Source organism: Macaca fascicularis, chromosome 18, assembly GCF_037993035.2.
Source record: "Macaca fascicularis isolate 582-1 chromosome 18, T2T-MFA8v1.1".
Taxonomy (NCBI): Eukaryota; Metazoa; Chordata; class Mammalia; order Primates; family Cercopithecidae; genus Macaca; species Macaca fascicularis.
Window position 1 is genome coordinate 69,392,566 of NC_088392.1, and position 25,806 is coordinate 69,418,371.

The following is a 25,806-nucleotide window of genomic DNA, read 5'->3' on the forward strand; positions in this document are numbered from 1 at the left end:
ATATATATATAAAAATATATAATATAAATATATATAAGTGAAATATTTTGTAAAATTTATTGTTAAGGCCAGGCACAGTGGCTCATGTCTGTAATCCCAGCACTTTGAGAGGTTGAGGCGGACGGATAACGAGGTCAGGAGTTTGAGACCAGCCTGGCCAATACGTGAAACGCTGTCTCTACTAAAAATACAAAAATTAGCCGGGCGTGGTGGTGCATGCCTATAGTCCCAGCTACTCAGGGGGCTGAGTCAGATGAATCGCTTGAACCCGGGAGGCAGAGGCTGCAGTGAGCCAAAATCGTGCCACTGCACTCTAGTCTGGGTGACACAAGTGAGATTGACTCAAAATATATATATATACACACACACACACACACACACACACATATTATTTACTAAATACTTAGTATGTATATACTAATATATAGTAAATATATTAGCATATTTGCTACTTAGTATAACTTAAAATATATATATATATATTTTAAGTTATTATTTACTAAACACTTAGTATGTTCCAGTACTGTGCTAAATTCGTACTTTACAAATATCTCATATAAATGAAGCTTTGAAAACATATGCAACTTTCCCCCAAGGTCCTGCAGTTAGTAAATGGTAGAGATGGGATTCAAATCAAGATCTGTCTGCTTCTAAAGTTCTGCCTTTGTACACTGGGTTTTATTAATTTTCAAAGAGAATGTTATCATTAAATGTTATATTTAATAGCCACTAATTTGTAACAGGCATACCAAAAATCAAAGAAAAAGTTTATTTAGGATCATTTAGGAGATTTTTTTTTTTTTTTTTTTTGAGATGGAGTCTCACTCTGTTGCCCAGGATGGAGTGCAATGGTGTGATCTCAGCTCACTGTAACCTCCACCTCCCGGGTTCAAGTGATTCTCCTGCCTCAGCCTCCCAAGTAGCTGGGCCTACAGGCACACGCCACCAAGCCTGGCTACATTTTTTTGTATTTTAATAAAGATAGGGTTTTGTCATGTTGCCCAGGCTGGTCTTGAACTACTGACTTCAAGTGATCTGTCCGCTTCAGCCTTCCAAAGTGGTGCGATTACAGGTGTGAGCCACCGTGCCAGCCCTTTTTTTTTTTTTAAGAGATGAGGTCTCGCTATGTTGCCCAGACTGTTCTTGAACTCCTGGCCTCAAATGATCCTCCTGCATCAGTAGTTGGGATTAAAGGCACAAGCCACCATGCCTAGCAGGAGACTGATTTTTTAAATAAGGGAGACACAAAGTCAGGGAACCCTAGATTCATAACGGCTTAACTTGTGAATTCTGCTTATACAATCTTTCTTATTGAAAATGAGACATGTTCTCTCCTATTCTCACTAAATAACCACACAAATTCACATTGTGACAAAGGCAATTACAAGTGATGCCACTGCTTGGTAACATGCTTAATCAATGTCAAGATTGCTGGTTGACTTGACAGACACAGTTTGTAGCTAGCTGTCATTGAAGACATTACCATGGAAACATCCCCTCTCCCAGTATTAATCATATAAAGACTTTCAGGGGCATTCATATACCAAATTGGTAATGAAAAATTTTGAGACAGAAGATTCTAATATTAAATACCTTCAGTCCTTGAAAGACAAAAAATGTCTATAATCACTGTAGGTTAATTTTCTAGGATAAGAAAAATGTATCATCAGACCAAATTTCATTGGATTTATATTTAGGAAAGCTTATGTGATCCAGCCCATGCAGAGGAAGGTAATCCTTCTACGTAGCTTTTTCTGCTACCCAATGTTTAGTTTTACTTACTAAGTGTCCATAAATATTTGCTTTTAGGTTTATTTTCACAATGTACATGTGACGAAATGAACTCCAGTGTAAATACTATGCCAGTAAGATATAAGGACTCAAATGATGAGAGTCTATTAGCACATTATCTGAGTAGCACGATTCAAGTACTAAGTATTACCTGTTCCTCCTTTTAAAACTAGAATACAACAGACATTTATTGGGTATGTATTATGTGTAAATAAGTATGTTAAATCTTAAGAGAAATGAGGATATGGATTTTGTCCTCATAAACTAGAATGTGAAGAAATAATTTTTACCTTCGAAATATTCACATACCTGTGTAGTGTTTCACCAATTTCTGCAGAGTATCAAATTGTGCTCTGGTTGTGATATAGTATCCACCATTGTCAAGCTTCCTAATTTTGTAGTGTTTCACATTGTCACCCCTTACCTCATCCCAATCACGAATAGAGAGGGAATAAGCACCTGGGTGAAAAATAAAAACTTTCACTATATCTTTCTCAAAATACTGCCTCAAGAAATTTTATACTTACACTAATATAACAATATTCATACCTTTAGTAGTTTCACTCTCTCTTACTAAGAAAATACCTCGTTGATTTCCAGGATTCAGAAGTAATCTTTCAGCATCTTTTCTCCCCATTTTGCCAAAATACCATCTGGAAAAAAAATTAAGTGTTTTGAATAGAAAAGTATGAGGTTCAGAAAAATTATACACAAGTGTCAGTAAGAATGGATTGGGATAGGTTTGGATGACAAAGAATAGCTAAGAGAACACAGCTCAAAATACAGGAAAATTTAAGAGTTTTATTGATTAGTAATATCCAAATATTACTGTTAGAATATACTTATACTCTTATAGTATTTCCATGTATTAACTACTCAATATGTCTCTTAAAACTCCACCTGACAGTCACAGGAACAGTAAATGGAGAAGGAAAGGCAGCAAAATAACAGACCCTTTCTGTCAGTGACAAATGGAAATATTAAGACTATGACAGGAAGAATAGAAGTGGTTCCCTGGTAACAGCATCATCATCTGTATTCAGTAAGACACAAGTATATCATACCCAAATTATTAGTAACTCTTAAATATGTGTGGGTTTAATTTAATAAGGTTTTGTGAATAAAATGACAGTGTCTGCTGTGGAAGAGCTCACAGAAAACTGCAGAAGACAAAAACAGAAAGTAAGAAGCACCACAGTAGAACAAAGAGTTATTGAGACACATTACAGGTCATTAATAAAAGCAAACAAACATTGATAGAGCACCTATCATATGCAAGGAACTCTGTTAAGTGTTATAATATGAAAATAAAGTAGCATTTATGAATCCCAGATAAACTGGTTTAACCTAAAAGTAGTATGTCACTGAAGGTGAATTTTGACTTTTTAAAAGTTGCAAAAATAGGACACAGAACTCCCATACACCCTACAACAAACCCTACAACTAGGTTCCCCAACAGCTAACACTTTGCTTTGTCATACTCTCTCCGTCTCTTTATATGTATGTGTGTGCATGTATATATAGATACATATTTTTTCTTAACTAATTTTAAGTTGCAAACATGCTGAATTATTACCTCAAATACTTCAGTGTGTACTTGCTAAAAGAGAAGGATACTTTCCTACATTAACTACAATGCAAGTGCCTAAAATCAAGAGGTTAACAGTCATATAAAACTAACTGAAGGTAATATTTTTTCATGGTCATATTACTTTTATAATCATAAAGTGGTAATAAATCTCTGAAATATTTAAAAATAGTAAAACTTTAAAGAATGTAGTCTTTGGGCCAGGCGTAATGGCTCACGCCTGTGATCCCAGCACTTGGGTGGGAGGCTGAGGCGGGTGGATCACTTGAGGTCAGGAGTCAGCCTGGCCAACAGGCAAAACCCCGTCTTTACTGAAAATACAAAAATTAGCTGGGCATGGTGGTGCATGCCTGTAGTCCCAGCTGCTTGGGAGGCCGAGGCAGTTATTGCTTGAGCTTGGGAGGTGGAGGTTGCAGTGAGCCGAGATCACGCCACTGCACTCCAACCTGGGCGACAGAGCCAAGACCCTGTCTCAAAAAAAAAAAAGAAAAATGTAAGTGTCTGATATGTATGGGATGCATATATACACCAATATACCCATCCATACCAGCACACCCCCATATATAAGCTGCAAGTTAAAAAATAAGTCAAGGCAGGGAATGAGGAAAATCTGAAGGCAAATTTTTGAAGTGAGACAGTCTGAAAAATATGCAAAAGGTTTACAGATACATATTTAAGTGAAAACACAAGAGAGACTAGGCATAAGGAAATATAATTGATGCAGATTCGTTTATGATCCTACTCTAAGCAAATACTATGATGTTAGTTATTAATTTTTAAGTAACATCTATTAATACGATACATTAGCTGAATTAAGACTGGTATGTAATTCTGTGTGTGTAAAGTTGTGGCTAAGTAGAATGTGCATTAAAACATTTTAAAAATCAAAATAATTAATAAAATATGAGGTAGTGCCATACTCTTCTGCCTGAATGGAATCTGCAGGCGCTACATAATTGCTTGGGATATAACCATTCTTTCCTGTAGCGATTGATCTTGCTTCCCACCAATCTCCTTCCCTGCAACACATAAAACAGCAATCACCGCAAGGTAGACAATTGCCCAAGGTACAAAATATTGCAGTGCTATCTTCCATCTGAAGTAAACGAAGGGTATTACTTTCATTTTTTATTTATACATTCATTGGATCAAGAATTAAACTTGAACGATATTAAAAAATAGGTTACATGAATTAAAGGAAACACAATTGCATACTGCTGTTCCAAATAAAGCCCCAAAACCCTACACACTTTCAGTTATAAGATTTCTTTTTTTTTTTTTTTTTTTTTTTTTTTTTTTTTTGAGACGGAGTCTTGCTCTGTAGCCCGGGCTGGAGTGCAGTGGCCGGATCTCAGCTCACTGCAAGCTCCGCCTCCCGGGTTTACGCCATTCTCCTGCCTCAGCCTCCGGAGTAGCTGGGACTACAGGCGCCCGCCACCTCGCCCGGCTAGTTTTTTGTATTTTTAGTAGAGACGGGGTTTCACCGTGTTAGCCAGGATGGTCTCGATCTCCTGACCTCGTGATCCGCCCGTCTCGGCCTCCCAAAGTGCTGGGATTACAGGCTTGAGCCACCGCGCCCGGCCAGATTTCTTTTTTTAACACAATTCTTTCAACCTAAGACAGACTATGGTGAATAAAACAATTTGGGAAGTAAATCTTTCAAATTACTCTGTTTGTTTTCTTTTTTTTTTTTTTTTCCTAAAGCTTTAAGGTGTAAGCTGCATGCCATAAAATTCCCCCATTTAAGATGTACAATTCACTAGTTTTTAATATATTCAGAGTTGTACAACCATTATCACAATCAATTTTAGAACATTTTCATCACCCCCAAAAGAAACCCTGTACCCATAAGCAATCACTCCGCACCCCCAACTCCCTCCAACCACTGGCAACCCCACTCATCAGCTTTCTGTCTGTCTCTATGGATATGCCCACTGCATGCACTTCATATAAATGGAAATATGTCATTTATGTGGTCTTCTGTAACTGACTTACTTGGCATAATTTTTTAAAGGTTCATCTAGGTTATAGCATGTGTATCAGTAGTCCATTCTTTATTGCCAAATGCTTTTCTCTTTATAGTACATAAAATTGTAATATTCTTTTTTACTCATTTTAGATAAAAAAACAAAAAAAAACCAAAATCAACACAATGCTCTAACAGTCCTGTAGCCAAACAATTAACAATGAGCAATAAAGTTAAAAACTGAATTGATGGGCCAGGCGCAGTGGCTCAAGCCTGTAATCCCAGCACTTTGGGAGGCTGAGGCAGGCAGATCACCTGAGGTCCGGAGTTCAAGACCAGCCTGGTCAACATGGGGAAACCTGGTCTCTACTAAAAATACAAAAATTAGCCAGACGCAGTGGCGTGCACCTGTAGTCCCAGCTACCTGGGAAGCTGAGGCAGCAGAATCGCTTGAACCTGAGAGGTGGAGGTTGCAGTGAGCCAAGATCATGCCAATGTACTCCAGCCTGGACAACAGAATGAGACTCCATCTAAAAAAAAAAAAAAAAAAAAAAAAAAAGAAGAAAAAAGAAAGGAAAAAAAAAAAACCACTGCATTTCTGGTCGGGCGCAGTGGCTTACGCCTGCAATCCCAGTACTTTTGGAGGCTGGGGTGGGCAGATCACCTGAGGTCAGGAGTTCGTGACCAACCTGGCCAACATGGTGAAACCCTGTCTCTACTAAAAATACAAAAATTAGCTGGGAGTGGTGGTGTGTGCCTGTAATCCCAGTTACTCAGAAGACTGAGGCAGGAGAATCGCTTGAATCTGGGAGGCAGAGTTTGCAGTCAGTCAAGATCATGCCATTGCACTCCAGCCTGGGTGACAAGAGAAAAACTCCATCTCAAAAAAACAAAAAACAAAAAAACCCTGAATTTCTAGAATAATGCATACTTATAAACATGTTATCTAGAAATATTCCAGTAAGACCAAAATTAAATTATAATTCAGAACATGAGAACTATGTGTGGTTTATAACACATAAGCCCTCATTTTTTCAAAATTAATGTGAAAAGACCAAATATAATCAGTCTTTAAACAGGAAGACAGATATGGGATTTGTTACTAAAGATTAAATGCATGTTTTGCTTCACCGAAGACAAAAATTGAAAAGGTACTGTCCAAATTAAAATGTTATCAATGCCTAGATAAATTTGCTCTCTAGAAAACGAATGGAAAATCCCTCAGTAATTCAAATATTTAGAAACTCATACACTTGGTTTGTGGTTCCTCATATATACTAAGCACTTTGAGATACATAAACCAAAAACCTTGCATTTGATCCTGCTAAGCATTCATTGATTCATTCTAACATTACTGAACACCTATCAAGTGACAGACTTTAGAGTGTGCTGGAAATAAAAGTAAAAAGACAGTCCTCGACTTCAAGGAATTCACAGTCTAGAGCTGGGTTTTGCAACTTCAGCACTACTCACACCTTGGACTTGATCATTCTTTCCTGTGGGAGGCTGTTGTGTGCATTTTAAGATATTCACCAATGTCCCTGGCCTCGACTCACTAGAAGACAGTGGCAGCAGCCCAACTGTGACAACCAAAAATGTCTCCAGATATTGACAAATGTCCCCTGGGTGATTCTGTCCCAGGTTGAGAACCACTGGTCTAAAAGAATGACAAGCAAGTGACAAATTGTCATTCAAAATGCGATGAGAGCTATGATTGAGGTTTGCATAGGTTGCTATGTAAACACCTAAGACAGATACTTAATTCAGCAGGGGATAGGACTGGGCCAGGCAGGGGAGGAAGAATGTAAGGAAAGGCATCCTTGAGAAAGGACATATTAACTATATTTTGAAGGGTGAGTAGGATTAACTAAATAAAGGAAAGAAATGGAAAGATGAGACATCACATTCCAGAAAAAAGAAACAGTATGTGTGAAAGCATGAGAGTATGAGAAACTCCAGCATACTCAGAAAATTGCAAGTAATGCAGTATGCCTGGGTAGTAGAGTCAGAAGAGGGGAGAAGCATATAGTAAATTCTCAATGAATGATGGCTGTTATCATTGTTGTTTTCCTTTTATCTTGATGGCAAGTGGTAGGTACTGAGTAATTTTAAAAGTAGAAGGATATGACCATATTTTATGTTCTGGAACAATAACTGGTAGCAGATGGGAACAAGGATGGAAGAAAACATGACTGGAAGCAAACAGACCATAAATACATATTTTGAGAAGCTACAGAGTGGTCATTATGCTTGCTAATGAAATTATTCGATCTACTTTCTACAATGAGCATCAAATTTTCTACAGTGTACCTCTAGACTTTAAAAGTCTAAGAGTCACATAAAGAATAAAACAACTTAATTTCATCAACTGGAAAGTACATGGGTTCCTTACCCAACTTTTTCCTTTTTTTTTTTTTTTTTTTTTTTTAATAGAATGAGATAAGATCTTTAAACCATCTGGTACTTAGAAAAATAGGAGCATCGAATTCTCTTCCTAAAATTAAAAAAAAAAAAATACACTTACATGTACCCCCCTCAATAACTCTTCATTCTTAAATCTCTGTTTATGGCAGAACCACAGCAGCACAAATGGTAGAAGTAATAACTTCTGACTACCGCAGCAGTGTTACGACATGCCTCTAAAGAAGCCAATGCATCGTTAAACCCAGTGGGCAGCGCATGCCCTACCTCTCTTATCTCTGGATCAACAACTAGCTCAGCAGTTTCAGTGTAAAGACCAGATTTCTGTCAGTATTTCTCTCACAAAATATTCATGACACTTACGTATTGTTAATTATTTGAAATCTTTCACCCTTCTTAAATGAAAGGTCTTCTGTAGTTCTAGCTTCATAATCATATAAGGCCACAAATATAGTAACACCACCTATCAGAGGGAAAAAACACCAAGGTAAATTATGTAGCTAAGTTAACAAAACAGAAAAAAAGAACTATTGCCAGCCCAAAAAGAGAAAAAAAAAAAAAAAAGCTTAAGGATAGTTTTTACTGTAGTCTCCAGAAACTATTTTTAGAAGTTGGAGCTACTGAATAATTTTAAAGTAGAGAGACATGACCATATTTTATGTTCTGGGACAATAACTCAATAACTGGTAGTAATAACTAGTCTTAAACTGTCTGAAGACCTTCCATACTACTATTATATTCTGCAAATTGTAAAACTCTGTAGACTTGGAGAAACAAATTTAATTTTGTTTCTTTTTTTGAGACGAAGTCTCACTCTGTCACCCAGGCTGCAGTGCAGTGGTGTGATACTGACTTGCTGTAACCTCTGCCTCCTAGGTTCAAGCGACTCTCATGCCTCACCCTCCTAAGTAGCTGGGATTACAGGCATGTGCCACCACACCTAGTTAATTTTTTTCTATTTTTAGTAGAGACAGGGTTTCACTGGGTTAGCGAGGCTGGTTTTGAACTCTGGCCCCAAGTGATTCGCTCGCCTTGGCCTCCCAAAGTGCTGGGATTACAGACGCAAGCCACTGTGTCCAGTCAACAAATTTAATTTTGACTCATGGTTGCAACATCTCTGGCTTGGAAGTGTAGTCAAATTTCAAATCAATTATTTGACAGAAAAAGCATTGATAAGCACTATAAACAAGTGAGGCAGTGTTCTTCATATAAATAATGAATGAACAATTGCATCTAATCATTACCAGTAATAACTAATTTACTAGTTCTAGCAAAATTATTACATATTTAACACTTAAAGATAAAAATGTCATGTTCTGTCTTAAATGGTATCAGATGGTCACAGCAGCTCATGTCTGTAATCTCAGCACTTTGGGAGGCCAAGGTGGGCGAATCACCTGAGGCCAGGAGTTTGAGACCTGTCTGGTCAACATGGCGAAAACCCGTCTGTACTAAAAATACAAATATTAGCCAGGCATGGTGGCGCATGCCTGTAATTCCAGCTACTTGTGAGGTTGAGACAGGAGAATCGCTTGAAACCTGGAGGTGGAGGTTGCCATGAGCCGAGATTGTGCCACTGCACTCCAGGTTGGGCGACACAGCGAGACTCTGCATCAAAAAAATAAAATAAAATAAAATAAAATAAAATAAAATGGTATGGATGATATGAATTATAAAGTATAAATTCAAAAACTAAACTGTCATATTTAGCATTATGTGCAGATGCTTAAAGAGATTAGCATCCTGAACAGCCAAACTATTATTTGCAAACAAAACAAATAATAAAACAGATGTATACAATATGCATGACCATTTCAATGTTAAAATCATTCAAGTCAGGTATTCAGGTTAAAAACCCCATAATAAATTAATATTCTTTTTAAAAACGGTATATATTTATTGTATACAACAGGATGCTTTGAAATATGTCTACTTGTGAAATGGCTAACTACAGCTAATTAACATATGCATTGCATCACATATCATTTTTGTGGTGAGAACACTTAAAATTTCGTTAGTAGTTTTCAAGAATACAATATATTGCTATTAACCGTGTTTTACAATAGATCTCTTGCCTCCTCCTATCTAAATTTTGTATCCTTTGGCCAACATATTTTTAATTTGAATATATATATGCTCTACTCAATATAATCCCACTGACTTGTCAGATCAAAAAAAATTCTTTTCTTTCTTGAAATGGGAGTCTTGCTCTGTTGTCCAGGCTGGAGTGCAGTGGCACAATCTTGGCTCACCACAACCTCACCTCCTGGGTTCAAGCGATTCTCCTGCCTCACTGTTCTGAGTAGCTGGGATTACAGGCGTGCGCCTCCATGCCCCGCTAATTCTTGTATTTTTGTAGAGATGGGGTTTCACCATGTTGGCCAGGCTGGTCTCAAACTCCTGACCTCAAGTGATCTACCTGAGTCGGCCTCCCAAAGTGCTAGAATGAAAGGTGTGAGCCACTGTGCCCGGACGACATCTTTATTTGGATGTCTAATAAGCATTTAAAATCTATTACAAAACAAAGCTCTTGATTTTTGTCCTCTAACCTGTACCCAGGTCTTTCCTATCTAAGTAAATGGCCCTACTATCTAATCAGGTACTCAAGCCAAGTCCATTACTAGTGCTATCAGTTTTACCTCTAATATACTTACTATTTACTTTCCATTTCCACTGCTGCTACCCTAACCCAAGTCCTTGTCATCTCTCATTGGGGCTGGGTGGACTACTGAAAGTGCTAGTCTCATCTGCTTCTACACAGCTTCCCTACCATCCATTCTCCACACAGCTATCAGAGTCAGTTTTTCGCAAAAGAAAATTCAATCATGCAAATCCTTTCTTAATCTCTTCAGTAGTTTCTTCCTAGCTTTGAATAAAACCTAAACTCCCGACCAGAGTCTATGGGGTCCTGAGTAATTGTGGTCTCCTAACTCTTCAATCCCGTATTATACAATTCTCCCCTCTGTTTATACTCAAAACTTCCAAGTCTCCCTGTATCTCCTAAATGTTGCATTTGTTATTCCCTCTCTCTAGAAAGCTCTTTCTCAGGATTGCACATAGGTAGGTCATTGTGGCTAATCAAATCTCAGCTCAAGGCTGGGAGTGGTGGCTCACGCATGTAATTCCAGCACTTTGGGAGGTCAAGGCGGGTGCATCACCTAAGTCAGGAGTTCAAGACCAGCCTGGCCAACATGGCGAAACCCCGTCTCTACTAAAGTACAAAAAAAGTTAGCCGGGTGCCGTGGTGCATTTCTTATCTTAGCTACTCGGGAGGCTGAGGCACGAGAATCGCTTGAGCCTGGGAGGCGGAGCTTGCAGTGAGCTGAGATTGCGCCACTACACTCCAGCCTGGGTGACAAAGGGAGACTCCATCTCCCTCCCCCCGCCAAAAAAAAAATCTCAGTTCAAATGATTTCTTTTTGAGATAGCTTTCCCTGATTAACTGTAAGGCCTTCACCATCATTCTAGTTAGTTCCTTCACAGCATTTAAGGATCATTAATCATCCATCCTGTTTAGTTGTTTATTCACTAATTATTGTCCAACCCTCTATAATGTAAGCTCCATTAGGGCAGAAACCTTGTTTGTCTTGCTCAACTCTCCATACCTGATACACAGACACTGAGTTAATAAATGAATACCCCTAATGGAGTATTTTATATAAGTAAATTGCTTTAGGTAACTAAAGTGTGTCTTTTTTTTTTTTTTTGGAGACAGAGTCTCGCTCTGCCGCCAGGCTGGATTTGCAGTGGTGCAATCTCGGCTCACTGCAACCTCCACCTCCTGGGTTCAAGCCATTCTCCTGCCTCAGCCTCCCGAGTAGCTGGGATTACAGGCACGAGCCACCACGCCCAGCTAATTTTTTTGTATTTTTAGTAGAGATGGGGTTTCACCATGTTGGCCAGAATGGTCTCCATCTCTTGACCTTGTGATCCGCCCGCCTCGGCCTCCCAAAGTGCTGGGATTACAGGCATGAGCCACTGCGCTCAGTCTAAAGTGTGCCTTTAAGTATCAATATTCAACCATTTTAGATCACTATCTTTCCCAAACATAATTCTAAAAGTAAACTTTTGCTAAAGACTGAGAAATGCCCTCATGGCCATCTACTACTGAAGTATTCAGAGTTAGGGGGCTGGAATTAAGACTGTAATTGACTTAATATGCATAACTTCTCAAATGAAGTCTAACAGAATCAGTGTACAGCAGTACTATGGCTTTTTTTTTTTTTTTTTTTTTGCGACAGTCTCTCGCTTTGTCACCCAGACTGGAGTGCAGTGGCGCAACCTCGGCTCACAGCAATCTCTGCCTCCTGGGTTCAAGCACTTCTCATGCCTCAGCCTCCCGAGTAGCTGGGACTACAGGCACACACCACCACGCCTGGCTAATTTTTTTGTAATTTTAGTAGAGACAGTGTTTCGCCATGTTGCCCAGGCTGGTCTTAAACTCCTGAGCTCAGGCAATCTGCCCACCTCGGCCTCCCAAAGTGCTGGGATTACAGGTGTGAGTCACCGCGCCTGCCCTCGCTATTGTTTTTGGTTCAGTTGGAACAGACTGAAGAAACAAATGTATAGTCAGTCCATGCTTGTAGTGGGGATTTATCTTTTGCCCTCACTGGCTATTAACGAGGACATATATTGCTTGATTTGACGCTGGCAGCTGTTTCGCCAAGCCTAAGGATAAAGACACTCCCAAGGGCTGCAGAAGAGAGATAAAGAAATCTGAGTCCTTGATGACACCACAGAACTGCTGTGTCAAGGAACCCTGAAACTCACCCTACCTTTTTAAGCCAGCTATACTTCGTTACTTCAATGAAAAAGCATCCTGATATGGGACCCTTTACAAAAGAGCTCATTTTCTCTCTTTTAAAACTGTTTGAATCTACTTTTTTAAGAACCTTCCTTCTCCATGAAAGGTTGTCAACTATCACTTCTTGCTATTCTGTAAAAGGATATGATAATGTAATAATTGGAATTCTGTAACAGGACAATAAATCTGAGCTCTCCTACTTACTGTGACTTGGGGGAAAAATCATTTCAACTCTCTGAGCTTTAGGATTTTTCTTTTTTAAATCAGCAGCATCTGGGAGAAACATTCTATTATCACTACTTCACTGTCACTTAATTAACATCTATTAAGTAACTACTATAAGCCTTAAGCACTTTATAATCCTGAGAAGTTGTCAAATTCTTGAGGGAAAGGTATATGTTTTTAATCTTTATGTTCCCAGTGCCTACCACACAGTGGGGTGGGTGGGGGGAGCTCAATAACTATTTGAATAATGAGTTAATAAAATAATTAATGACATGATCCAGTACATAATCACCATCAGGTTACCACCAATTTTCCAGAACCATACCCATGTATACAATAAAACTAATTTTTATGTTAGAGACTAATTTTCACATACAATTATTTGAGAAGTCCTCAGGTAAGGTATCTTTCTTAAAGGCAGACAAGACTTAAGTATATATTACCCAAGGTGATGTTCTCAAACAGACAATGTACTTGTCCATTTAAATCTCACCTGTTAAACCAGCAGGATATGAACTTGGCACCACTGAGAATGAGGAAGATGCACCTCCAAAAGGTGTTACCCCTGAGGATCCTCCAAATGGTGTCATGGAAAGACTGCTGAAATTAACTGCTGTTCCCTTTGCTGAAGATGATGGACATGGTGACGCTGTAGTGGGTTCTGCTCCATAATGGCTCACACTTGTACTGACAGGCTCTGGAGTATTTTCAGGTCTGTATTTAATGGCTGGACTTTTGTTTTCTTTACTTTTAATGCAGCCCATTATCAAATCTACAGAGACGATAAAACAAATATTTTGAGAGTCAGTTAATACACAGGATACTTCAAAAAGACAGGGTTTGAAAAATCATTTTAAGAAAAGCATCTGCCATTCCTGCAAAAAGGAACATTAACAAAAAAAAAAAAAGAAGAAAGCTGGAAACGAGGTCTCTTCCCCTCATTTATCTTTATTACAATTTGCAAAAGCCTTACTCCAATCGCTTCATTCTCCAACTCAATCACCTTTAATAGTCCAATGACAACATGCCACAGTATACTGGGAAAACCATGGCTCTGAAGCCAGAGAGGCCTAAATTTGAATCCTGGCTTCCTACTTAGTAGTGGCGTGATCTCAGGGTATGTTGCTTAACCTCTATGCACTCCAGTTACTTGAAAAAATATCGCCAGGTGCGGTGGCTCACGCCTGTAACCCCAGCACTTTGGGAGGCCAAGGCGGGCGGATCATGAGGTCAGGAGTTTGAGACCATCCTGGCTAATATGGTGAAACCCCGTCTCTACTAAAAATGCAAAAAATTAGCTGGGCGGAGCTTGCAGTGAGCTGAGATCGCGCCACTGCACTCCAGCCTAGGGGACAGAAACTCCAACTCAAAAAAAAAAAAAAAAAAGAAAAGAAACAAAAAAAGTATCTGGGGGCCAGGCACCGTGGCTCACGCCTGTAACTATAACACTTTGGGAGGCCTAGGCAGGCCAATCACTTAAGGTCAGGAGTTTGAGACCAACCTGGCCAACATAGTGAAACCCTGTCTCTGCTAAAAATACGAGAATTAGCTGGGCGTGGTGGTGCACACCTGTAATCCCAGCTACTAGGGAGGCTGAGGTACGAGAATCACTTGAACCCGGGAGGCTGAGTTGCAGTGAGCTGAGATTGTGCCAGTGCACTCCAGCCTGGGTGACCAAAAAAATAAAAAATAAACAAGTATCTAGGTGATAAAATTATCTGTAAAAAAAAAGGAGAAAGAAAGAAAACACAACAGAAAAAAAAAAAAAAGAGAAAAACCTACCTCATAAAGTTTACCATGAGGATTAACTGTATTACAAATTCTAGACGATCTGGCACACAATGGGTACTAGCAAATACTGTTGTATTCTGTCTATACCAGCACTATGCCAACAGAAATATAATCTAAGTCACAAATGTGAGCCACATAATTTAAAATTTTCTAATTTAGTGTAGCCATATTAAAAAATACAAAGAAACAGGTAAAATTAACTTCAGTATTTTATTTAACCCAGTATATCAAAAACATTTATTTCAACATGTAACCAATATAAACATTTTAATGACTTTTTTTCATACTGAGCCTTAAAAATCTAATGTGTACTTTGCACTTGGAGCACGTCGCAATTGGACTAGACATATTTCAAGGCCTCAAGAGTTGTATACAGCTAGTGGCTATCATACACCACAAAGTAGATCTATATCATTTCCCTTCCCTGTCAATGAAAACACCCCTAATGCTCACCAAATGTAACCCCAACCTATCTTTTCAACCTTTCCAACTTTATTTCCTACTATCCTCATACTTAATGCTCACACACACACACAAATCTTGTTTCCCCAATGCATATGCCCTGTGCTTTCCCATTTTGGGTTTCTTTTTCCCCCTTCTAAAATTGTCTCTGTCCAAAGTATTCTCCCCACCTCTCTACCTGCTAAAATCCTATCCTTTCACTGATGGTCATCACAAATGTTACTTTTCCATTCAGGCTTTCCTTATAATCAGTAAAATATCCTCTCTCTTAAAACCCACAATGTACCTTTGGGGAGATTTTATGAGGCTCACTTTAGTCCATTTTATATACCATTTTTTATTTACTGCTCTAATCCCAACCTACCCCCAAATTAATGGCAATACATTCCTTCAAAGCAAGAGTTGTGCTTTACTCATCACTTACCTACCGTATTATCTACCATATAGGTTTACTAACATTACAAAATCTGCATTATTCACTTTCTACAAAAGCATTAATATAGAATTCATTAATTCACTTACTTTCAAAGGTCATTCCTATTTGTATAGTTTTTCCCTTTCTATGACACTCAAAAGGAAGTAGGTGAGTGATGGCCGCCTCATAAATTCTGAAAGACTGAACATTTTTTTTTTGTTTTTTTTTTGTTTTTTTTTTTTTGAGACGGAGTCTCGCTCTGTCACCCAGGCTGGAGTGCAGTGGCCAGATCTCAGCTCACTGCAAGCTCCGCCTCCCGGGTTCCCGCCATTCTCCTGCCTCAGCCTCCCGAGTAGCTGGGACCACAGGCGCCGCCACCTTGCCCGGCTAATTTTTTGTGTTTTTTAGTAGAGACGGGGTTTCGCCGTGTTAGCCAGGATGGTCTCGATCTCCTGACCTCGTGATCCACCCGTCTCGGCCTCCCAAAGTGCTGGGATTACAGGCTTGAGCCACCGCGCCCGGCCAAGACTGAACATTTACAACCTCAGCTGTATAATAATAATTTAAAATGTAGCTACAAATATTAAAATAGAAGCAGTCTCAGAACCTCAGAATTGGATTTTAGATCATTCTCTTAAATGGGCATATTCTAAAGATGTGACAGTTAAGAATAAGCATCAAAATATAACCGGGGCCAGGCGCGGTGGCTCACACCTGTAATCCCAACACTTTTGGAGGCCAAAATGGGTGGACACTCTGAGGTCAGGAGTTCTAGACCAGCCTGGCCAACATGGTGAAACTCCATCTCTATTAAAAATACAAAAATTAGCTGGGCACGGTGGCAGGCGCCTGTAATTCCAGCTACTTGGGAGGCTGGTGCAGGAGAATTGCTTGAACCTGGAAGGCGGAGGTTGCCATGAGCCAAGATTGTGCCATTGCACTCCAGCCTGGGCGACAAGAACGAAACTCCATCTCAAAAACAAACAAACAAACCAACAATCAAAAACCCACAACTGGATCTGGAAACTTATTACATGGTTAGCCTTTTGTATCTATGGGTTCTACATCCATGGAGTCAACCAAGAAACAAAAGTTTCAGAAAAAAATTGTGTCTGTACTAAATACGTACAGACTTTTTTTTCCTTGTCATTATCCCTAAACAACACAGTACAATAACTATTTACATTGTATTAGGTATTATAAGTAATCTGGAGACAATTTAAAGCATATGGGGGACTGGGCGCAGTGGCTCACACCTGCCATCCCAGCACTTTGCAGGGCCAAGGTGGGTGGATCACTTGAGGTCAGGAGTTTGAGATCAGCCTGGCCAACATGATGAAACCCCACTTCTACTAAAAATACAGAAGTTAGCCACGTATGGTGGTGCGCACCTGTAGCCCCAGCTACTCGGGAGGCTGAGGCAGAAGAATCGCTTGAACCCGGGAGGCGGAGGTTGTAGTGAGTCAAGATTGTGCCACTATACTCCAGCCTGGGTGAAAGACTGAGACTCTGTCTTAAAAACACAAAGAAAACAAATAAACAAACAAAAAACAGCATATGGGGGATTTGTGCACAGGTTATATACAAATACTTGCTATTTTATATCAGGGACTTGAACATCTGGGAATTTTGGTATCCACAGGAGGTCCTAGAAGGCTCTACAATTTTCCACGGATCTTGAGGGATGACTAAAGTGAAAATATCGTGAAGGAATTATAAGCTAATAAAAGGCAGTTGCTTCTAGAAGTATTTAAAAAATTAAAGGTAAGTAGCTTCATAATCTAAAGTTGGAAAAGTCTTTTAAAGTATAAAGTAAAAGTAGGAACCCTAAAGGAAAAGACGAACAGATATGATTAAGTAACTTCCACATTGAGTGGGGCAGGGTTGGGGACAAAAGTTTAAGAGAAGCTAAAATATCTTTGTACTTGCTCATGCTTTCTTGTTCTCTCAATATATAACAAATGTACACATGTGGAATCTGGCTGACATTCTTAATACAGACAATTCTTATGCATGAAAAGAAAAAGCCCAATAGAAAAACATGAAAACCTATCAAGGGACAATTCACAACACAGGAAAAGCCAATTAACATAGGAAAACGCATCCAATCTTCCCAGTCTTCCAAGAAATGTACATTATAAGAAGATACCTTTTGTGATTATCAGACTGAAAGATTTTGACTAAATATACTTAAGCCTGAAGGGAAAATTGTAACAATCAATACATATCCACAAAATATGTAAAAACTGGGAGAGGGAAAGGTCCACTGTTCCCCACCCCACTTTCTGTTAGGGCCAAGCACTGTTCTTTGCCTTTAAAAAAGAAAAAAAGTTCAACTGTAAAAATTTTAAAAGTTGGTACAAGAAATTTGCACAATTACCTGCATCCAAGTCTAAATATTAAGAAAACAGTATTAACTATTACATAAATTATACATAAGAATGGCAGTTGTATGAAGGAGGAAAAATTATGGGGGAAACCCATAATACTGTAATTTAAATTGAGAGGAGGCCAACTGGGAAATACCATGTCAATTCACAACAGAGGCTCCTATAATTACCCACCTACCTCAGTTTCCATTCCCAGCTTAATTCCCCATCCTCACCTCCTTTACCCATAACCATCTTAAAGTCCTCTTCCCTCAAAAGTCACACCTTTTCCTCTCACCCTATCAAGTCTTCCATTACTATGCTTAACCTGTCCTCCAGCCTCATTTTCTGAATCCAGAGTCCTGAGCCTCTGTCTCACATCACCCAATGCCTCACATCTATGCACTTATCTTTCCAATAACTTTAGGATAGCCCATCATTTTCAGTCCAGTTCCAACAGCACCCCAGTATCAATGCACAGGACCATCATTGCTGCTCATCTCATTTAGAAATATTACTAATGTGATATGTGATCCACATTTTTAAGTAAACTTCAGGTACAATATGAGTTAAACTGATTATTATGGGTTGTCTTAGAAATGTTAACATCATAGCTGGGCAAGGTGGCTCAAGCCTGTAATCCCAGCACCTTGGGAGGCCAAGGTGGGCGGATCACCTGAGGTCAGGAGTTTGAGACCAGCCTGACCAACGTGGAGAAACCCTGACTAACTAAAAATACAAAATCAGCTGGGCATGGTGGGGCATGGCTGTAATCCCAGCTACTCGGGAGGCTGAGGCAGGAGAATCACTTGAATCCAGGAGGCAGAGGTTGCGGTGAGCCGAGATTGTGCCATTGCACTCTAGCCTGGGCAACAAGAGTAAAACTCCATCTCAAAAAAAAAAAAAAAAAAAAAAGAAACGTAACATCATTTAAAACATTTATGTGGAAACCTCCCTATTGGATATTATACTGATTACCAGAGTAACAAAATTTATCTGTAGGCCAAAGTTTTAACGAAGTGGAGAGTAACACCACAATTAAGGTAGAAGACGGGGAACAGATTTTTTGGACCAGGTTCAGATGGTTTGTTTAGGTTCATGCTGTGAAGTCTGGTGGGGGATTAATAATATGTTTAAAGCTCAGAAAAAGGTGGAAGCCAGAGACAGATTAAACAAAAATAGTTTCATAGTTTATCTGAACCTTTTAAAGATAATAAAACTCTCAAACAAGGTACAGATTTAGAGGAAATCAAAAGAATTAACACAATGTTGGAGGACACCTACATACAATGATAAGACAGGGAGAGAAATTTGGAAGCAACCATTAGAATTGGCAATACTTCCATAAATACAAAAACATAGAAAAGATAATCATCAACTTCAAGACACTGGCAGGTTTGGGAAAGAGTTACAACCATATATACACACACACAATGTATATGTATGTATGCTACATATATATCTGTAGCAATTTTTTCATTACAGCAATTTTTCATTTCATTTAAGACAATTTTTTCATTATAAGCAAACAGAGAAAATGTTAGTGTCTTAAATGTGGATAAATTATTTTTGTTTGAAGTATTTTATAATTTAACACCTTTTTTTTTTTTTTTGAGACAGAGTCTCGCTCTGTCGCCCAGGCTGGAGTGTAGTGGTGTGATCCTGGCTCACTGCAACCTCCCCCTCCCAGGTTCAAGTGATTCTCCTGCTTCACCCTCCCGAGTAGCTGGGATTACAGGCATGCGCCACCACGCCCAGCTAATTTTTTGTATTTTTAGTAGAGACAGGGTTTCACCCTATTGACCAGTCTGGTCTCAAACACCTGACCTTGTGACCCACCCACCGTGGCCTCTCAAAGTGCTGGGATTACAAGCGTGAGCCACCGCACCTGACCAATTTAACATTTTTTAATAAGAATTAAAATAAGTGGGAATAAACAGACTTTCAGGAAGAAAATGGCTAATAGTGTTAAAGACAAAGTCAACTCAAGTGGCATGTAAAATGATTTAAGTTGGGAACACACGTATTATCAAGATGTTTCCTATCATTTCTTTGTCTACTTCACTGATCCTCTCCTTCACAGTCTTAGTGTAATCAAATACAGTTGCAACTTGGTTAGTCAACAGCCATTCTTCCTCTTCTTTGATAAAAAGAACTGTGATTTTGTTGATCCTTCTTCCATTTGCCAAGTCCTTCAGGGGACGCTCAGGGCCTTTCCAGCCCTAAGTGGTAAATATTGATTTATTTAAGCCACTTACACGATCTTCTCTCTATTGCCAGTTGGCTGGTTGAGCCATGAGCATGGACTTCCAGGAAGTTTTCTTCACTTGTAAAGAAGAATACAAGACAGAAATATTCTATTTTCCTTCCACAGATGTTATCATCGATGATGCCTAAATCAAATGACTTGCTCCACATCCTTAAGACTTGTTAAAACCATTAATTAAATGTAAGTTAAAAACCGCAAAGGAATATCACTACATGATTAGTGAAAGATTATTATCTTTTCTGTGTTTTTATATTTATGGAAGTATTCCCAACTCTAATAGGAAGCAACCATTAGAGTTGGGAATACTTCCATAAATATAAAAACATAGAAAAGATAATCATCAACTTCATTCTAGAATCAAAACATTCTAATTTCTCATTCTAAATGGTGTGTAGTGATATCCCTTTGTGGTTTTAATGTATATTTCCCTAATGACTACACCTTATTTTGAGCACGTTCTCATGTGCTTATTTGCTTCCCATCTCTACTTTGGTGATGTGACTGTTCAAATCAGTTTTTAAACTAAAGTGTCTGTTCAAATCAAATTTTTAATTGGGCTGTCTTCTTTCTGTTATGTTCTGGAAACAAGAATATTTACCACTTTAACACTATTATATTCTTTATATATTCTGGAATCTAGTTGTTTGTCAGATGTTTATACTATACTGTGATATTTCTCCCAGTCCACAAGTTGCCTTTGCATTTTCATAACAGTATCCTTGAACATCCTTTTAAATTTTAAGTTCAATTAAATTTTTTTATTTTTATGGTTTATGTGTCCTGAAAATTCTTCACCAGAAGATTTTCTATGCGTTCATCTGTAAGTTTGAACTCTTCTGTAAGTCAGGCCTATCGAGCCATTTTAAGCTAATTTTTTAATATAATAGTCTTACATTCGAAAAAAAATTTTTTTTTGAGATAAGGTCTGGCTCTATCATCCTGGCTGGAATGCAGTGGCATGATCATGGCTCACTGAAATTTCCCCCTTCCAGGCTCAATCCATCCTCTTATCTCAGCCTTCTGAGCAGCTGGGACTACAGGTGAGCACCACCACGCCTGGCTAATTTTTGTATTTTTTTGTAAGGACAGAGTTTCGCCATGTTGCCCAGGCTGGTCTGGAATTCGTGAGCTCAAGCAATTCGCCTGCCTCGGCCTCCCAAAGTGATGGGATTACAGGCATGAGCCACAATGCCCAACCCTATGTTCAATTTTTTTTTTTTTTTGAGACGGAGTCTTGCTCTGTCGCCCAGGCTGGAGTGCAGTGCTGTGATCTCCACTCACTGCAAGCTCTGCTTCCCGGGGTTCACACCATTCTCCTGCCTCAGCCTCCCATGTAGCTGGGACTACAGGTGCCCGCCACTGTGCTCGGCTAATTTTTTTTGTATTTTTAGTAGAGACGGGATTTCACTGTGTTAGCCAGGATGGTCTTGATCTAATGACCTCATGATCCACCCGTCTCGGCCTCCCAAAGTGCTGGGATTACAGGCGTGAGCCACCGCACCTGGCCCTTTTTTTTTTTTTCCCCAAGAGTTTTTAAGATTGGTATTATTTTGTCCTTAAATGTGAGTAATCAAGAAGGACTTTCCCCTCTAGCCAGTAAAAACTCAAACGCTTCCCAGCCCTCTGTGACCTCTCATGTCTGTCAGTTCACATCAATCTGGTTGCTCTTTGTCTGGCTTTACAGTTTCACTCCATGTATGTCCATTCTAGAATTCAGCAAAAAGTCAAAGACTTCTATGGATAGCATTATTTTTTGACAAAGTGTCCTTCCTGCTGAACTTTGCCCTACAACTTCTGCTGCCTCAGCTTCCATAAATTCTGATCTCTATCTCTTCCTCTTGTTCTTTGCTCCAGATTCCCTGTCCCAGATCTACAATTTAGAATGTGCCTCAGGCAAAAAGCCAGGGTGGGTGGGTGAATTTAGAGCTCACCTTATTTGTTTCCCTTCTTTTAGGGATCACAGTCCTGCATTGCTGTTGTCCAAAGTCTAAAACACATTATTTCATTTATTTTGTCCAGATTTGCAAAGTTTGTGTGTGTGTGTGTGGAGGTGTGGGGGTTGAGAGATGGTAAACTCCATCATGGTCACTTAAAAATTCTGAAAAGTTGCCAGTGTGGTGGCTCATGCCTTTAATTCCAACACTTTGGAACGGTGAGGTGGGAGAACTGCTTGAGGGCAGTGACTGTTGGGCAGGCACCACCGCACTCTGCTCAGGGCAACAAAGAAATATCCCGTCCCCCCCAAAAAAACCAAAAAATCTGAATCAAAGTTAAAACCTAGAAAAACATTTCATTCCCTGGTGTTAATAATCATTCAAGTGATGGCTGGGCATGGTGGCTCATGCCTGTAATTCCAGCACTTTGGGAGGCCCAGGCAGGCCGATCACTTGAGGTCAGGAGTTCAAGACCAGCCTGACCAACATGGCGAAACCTCATCTCTACTAAAAATACAAAGCTGGGCATGGTGGTGCATGCCTATAATCCCAGCTAGTCGGGAAGCTGAGGCATGAGAATCACTTGAACCCAGGAGGTGGAGGTTGCAGTGAGCCAAGATTGCACCACTATACTAGAGCCTGGGCAACAAGAGCGAAACTTTGCTCAAAAAAAAAAAAAAAAAAAAAAAAAAAAAAATCGAGTGCAGAGGATATTATTTCGTAAATGAACTTGTGCTTAACTTTTTATTATAACAGATAAAATATTCCTTAAAAATCACCTTCAAATAAATTAACATTTTAAGTGTTTTATTATCATCTGTTAAATTACTCTGTGGCATTTTTCTTTTGTATTTCAAGAAAGAAAATTTTTTTTGTGTGACAGGGTTTCACTTTGTCACACAGAATGGAATGCAGTGGCGCGATCATGGCTCACTGAAGCCTAGACCTCCCGGGCTCAAGCTATCCCCCCACCTCAGCCTCTCTAGTAGCTGGGACCACAGGCGCAGGCCACGACGCCTGGCTAATTTTTGTACATTTTTGTAGAGATAGGGCTTTGTGATGTTGCCCAGGCTGGGCACAGGGTTCTTCACACTTTGGCCTTCCCTGGGATTACGGGTGTGAGCTACCACACCTGGCCTGGAAGAAAAAAATGTTAAAAAGTATTTCCTTATGTATCTGCTTGGTAAGTCTAAATATTTATACTCAGCTTAATGTTGGGTTCTTTTGGACTGAAGAAGGGATTTCATTGTAAAGATAAAAATGGTAATAAGGAAGAGGCAAGAATTTCACATAAAAATCAGAAATTACAAGACAGTCTGATCATACACTACAAAAGCTTGTTCAAGTTTTTTTTTTTTTTTGACACAGAGTTTCACTCTTGTTGCCCAGGCTGGCATGCAATGCCGCGATCTCGGCTCATGGCAACCTCCACCTCCTGGGTTCAAGTGATTCTCCTGCCTCAGCCTCCTGAGTAGCTGGGATTACAGGCATGCACCAACCACACCATGCTAATTTTGTATTTTCAGTAGAGACAGCATTTCTCCACGTTGGTCAGGCTGGTCTCAAACTCCCAACCTCAGGTGATCCGCCTGCTTTGGCCTCCCAAAGTGCTGGGATTAGAGGCATGAGCCACTGCATCTGGCCTGCACGTTCAAGTTTGAATTCAAGTCTTGATACTAGGTAAACATTGCTTTGTTTTCCGGAACTTATTGCTTCCCTACTGTAATGTGGATTAAGCATCTCTATTTCTTTTTTTTCTTTTCTTTTTTTTTTTTTTTTGAGGTGGAGTCTCACTCTTGTCACCCAGGCTGGAGTGCAATGGTGCGATCTCGGCTCACTGCAACCTCTGCCTCCTGGGTTCAAGCAATTCTCCTGCCTCAGCCTCCTGAGTAGCTGGGATTACAGGCACACAACACCATGCACAGCTAATTTTATATTTTTAGTAGAGGCGGGGTTTCACCATGTTGGTCAGACTGGTCTTGAACTCCTGACCTCAGGTGATCCACCTGCCTCGGCCTCTCAAAGTGCTGGGATTACAGGTATGAGCCACCACGCCTGGCCAGCATCTCTATTTCTGTACTTCTGATGTGTCTAACTACTTTACTCTCTACTGATGGTACCTATTCTCTACCTCGTAACTTCTACTTACTCATAATTTTTATTCATTTCTGGTCTGCTCCAGGTTCCCTCAATCTTCCACAGCACTTGAATTGCCTATTTCTGAGTTTGCATTTGCATGGCCAAGAGTAAAAGCAAAAAAATATAAACTGCTATCTAACTGCACTAACCTGCTGACCAGTTATGGTTTGGCTACAGACTGGTCCTATGGTTTCCTTAAGAGGCTGTGGACTAGAAGGTTCTATGATGACTGGCCTCTTTGGCACAATCTCTTCTTAACATAAGGTCTCTTAGATTGATCTTTCTTTAATAGCTAGTAGAAATACACATTTTAGCAATATGCACTAAAAGTAAAAACTTTTCAAATTGAAACACATTTCCACATTAGATTTTTATTTAATGGAGATGAAGTCATAAATCTGGAATATTAATGATTAATGTTGATCCAGCTCTACTAAGTCACCTGCCATTACCAGAGGGAGGAGTCAGGTCAGTACAGACGGCTTTACTTTGTTCCCTCCTCATACCTGAACTACTTTCATCTTCCTGGATAATGGGCAAGAGAAGGCAGAGTGGAACTAAAAGAGCTTTGCTGATGAGGCAAGTTCTCAGGAGCAGAGAAGTAAAATGGCCCCTTTCCTATTTCTTATATGGCTGTCTTGTCAACCCCTAAAAGAAGGTAAATCATTGTATTAAAAAACTTGAACCATGACACTCATCTTTTGATTCAAAATCCTGTATAAATTAAAAGGTTGGTAAGACAGTGAGGAAAGACAGACACTGAGAAAAGCTACCAGGTATTTAAGATGGTCAGACTCCAGGTATTTAAGATGGTCAGCTACCAGGTATTTAAAATGGTCAAACCTCCAGACTTTCATAATCCTGTCCATTGTATAACTTTCCTGCTTCTTTTCTTTCCATATATCCCACTTTTAGCAAACTTTGTTCCAACTTTCCTATGTTTCTCACATTCACTTAAAATACAATCTGATCCACGAGGTCAGGAGATCGAGACCATCCTGGCTCACATGGTGAAACCCCGTCTCTACTAAAAAAAAAAATACAAAAAACTAGCTGGGCGAGGTGGCGGGCGCCTGTAGTCCCAGCTACTCGGGAGGCTGAGGCCGGAGAATGGCGTGAACCCGGGAGGCGGAGCTTGCAGTGAGCTGAGATCCGGCCACTGCACTCCAGCCTGGGTGACAGAGCAAGACTCCGTCTCAAGAAAAAAAAAAAAAAAACAAAAAAAAACAAACAATCTGATCCAATGCTGACTAATAATAATAAAATAAAAAATAAGAAAAAAACTGAGGTTCTGTCTCTTCCTTAAAACACTTTTCCCACCTGCTTGCTTGCTTTTTTTTTTTTTGAGATGCAGTCTTGCTCTGTTGCCCAGGCTAGAGTGCAGTGGTGCAATCTCGGCTCACTGCAACCTCTGCCTCCTGGGTTTGAGCAATTCTCCTGCCTCAGCCTCCCGAGTAGCTGGAATTACAGGCGCCCACCATCGCGCCCAGCTAATTTTTGTATTTTTTAGTAGAGACGGGGTTTCACCATCTTGGCCAGGCTGGTCTCGAACTCCTGACATTGTGATCCACCTGCCTTGGCCTCCCAATGTGCTGGGATTACAGGTGTGAGCCACTGCGCCTGGCCCTCCCA

The 25,806-nt window shown here is 39.7% G+C and overlaps 1 protein-coding gene across 11 annotated transcripts in view; it reads right to left on the minus strand.

Moving 5' to 3' along the window:
• Positions 1-25,806, minus strand: part of YES1 (YES proto-oncogene 1, Src family tyrosine kinase) — an 89,588-nt gene that overhangs the window by 21,096 nt on the left and 42,686 nt on the right. For 6 of the 11 annotated variants that reach the window (XM_015440126.4, XM_045378021.3, XM_015440125.4 and 3 more), the window contains 5 exons: positions 13,289-13,567; positions 8,130-8,229; positions 4,300-4,398; positions 2,341-2,444; positions 2,101-2,250 (listed from right to left, as the gene is read on the minus strand). In XM_015440126.4, the coding sequence (XP_015295612.1) occupies positions 2,101-2,250; positions 2,341-2,444; positions 4,300-4,398; positions 8,130-8,229; positions 13,289-13,559 (724 nt within the window). In that variant the 5' untranslated portion in view covers positions 13,560-13,567. Of the gene's footprint in view, positions 1-2,100; positions 2,251-2,340; positions 2,445-4,299; positions 4,399-8,129; positions 8,230-13,288; positions 13,568-15,570; positions 15,665-16,854; positions 16,977-25,806 lie in introns of all 11 variants that reach the window. The other 5 variants (XM_074022751.1, XM_065534049.2, XM_065534050.2 and 2 more) reach the window with 2 other exon arrangements.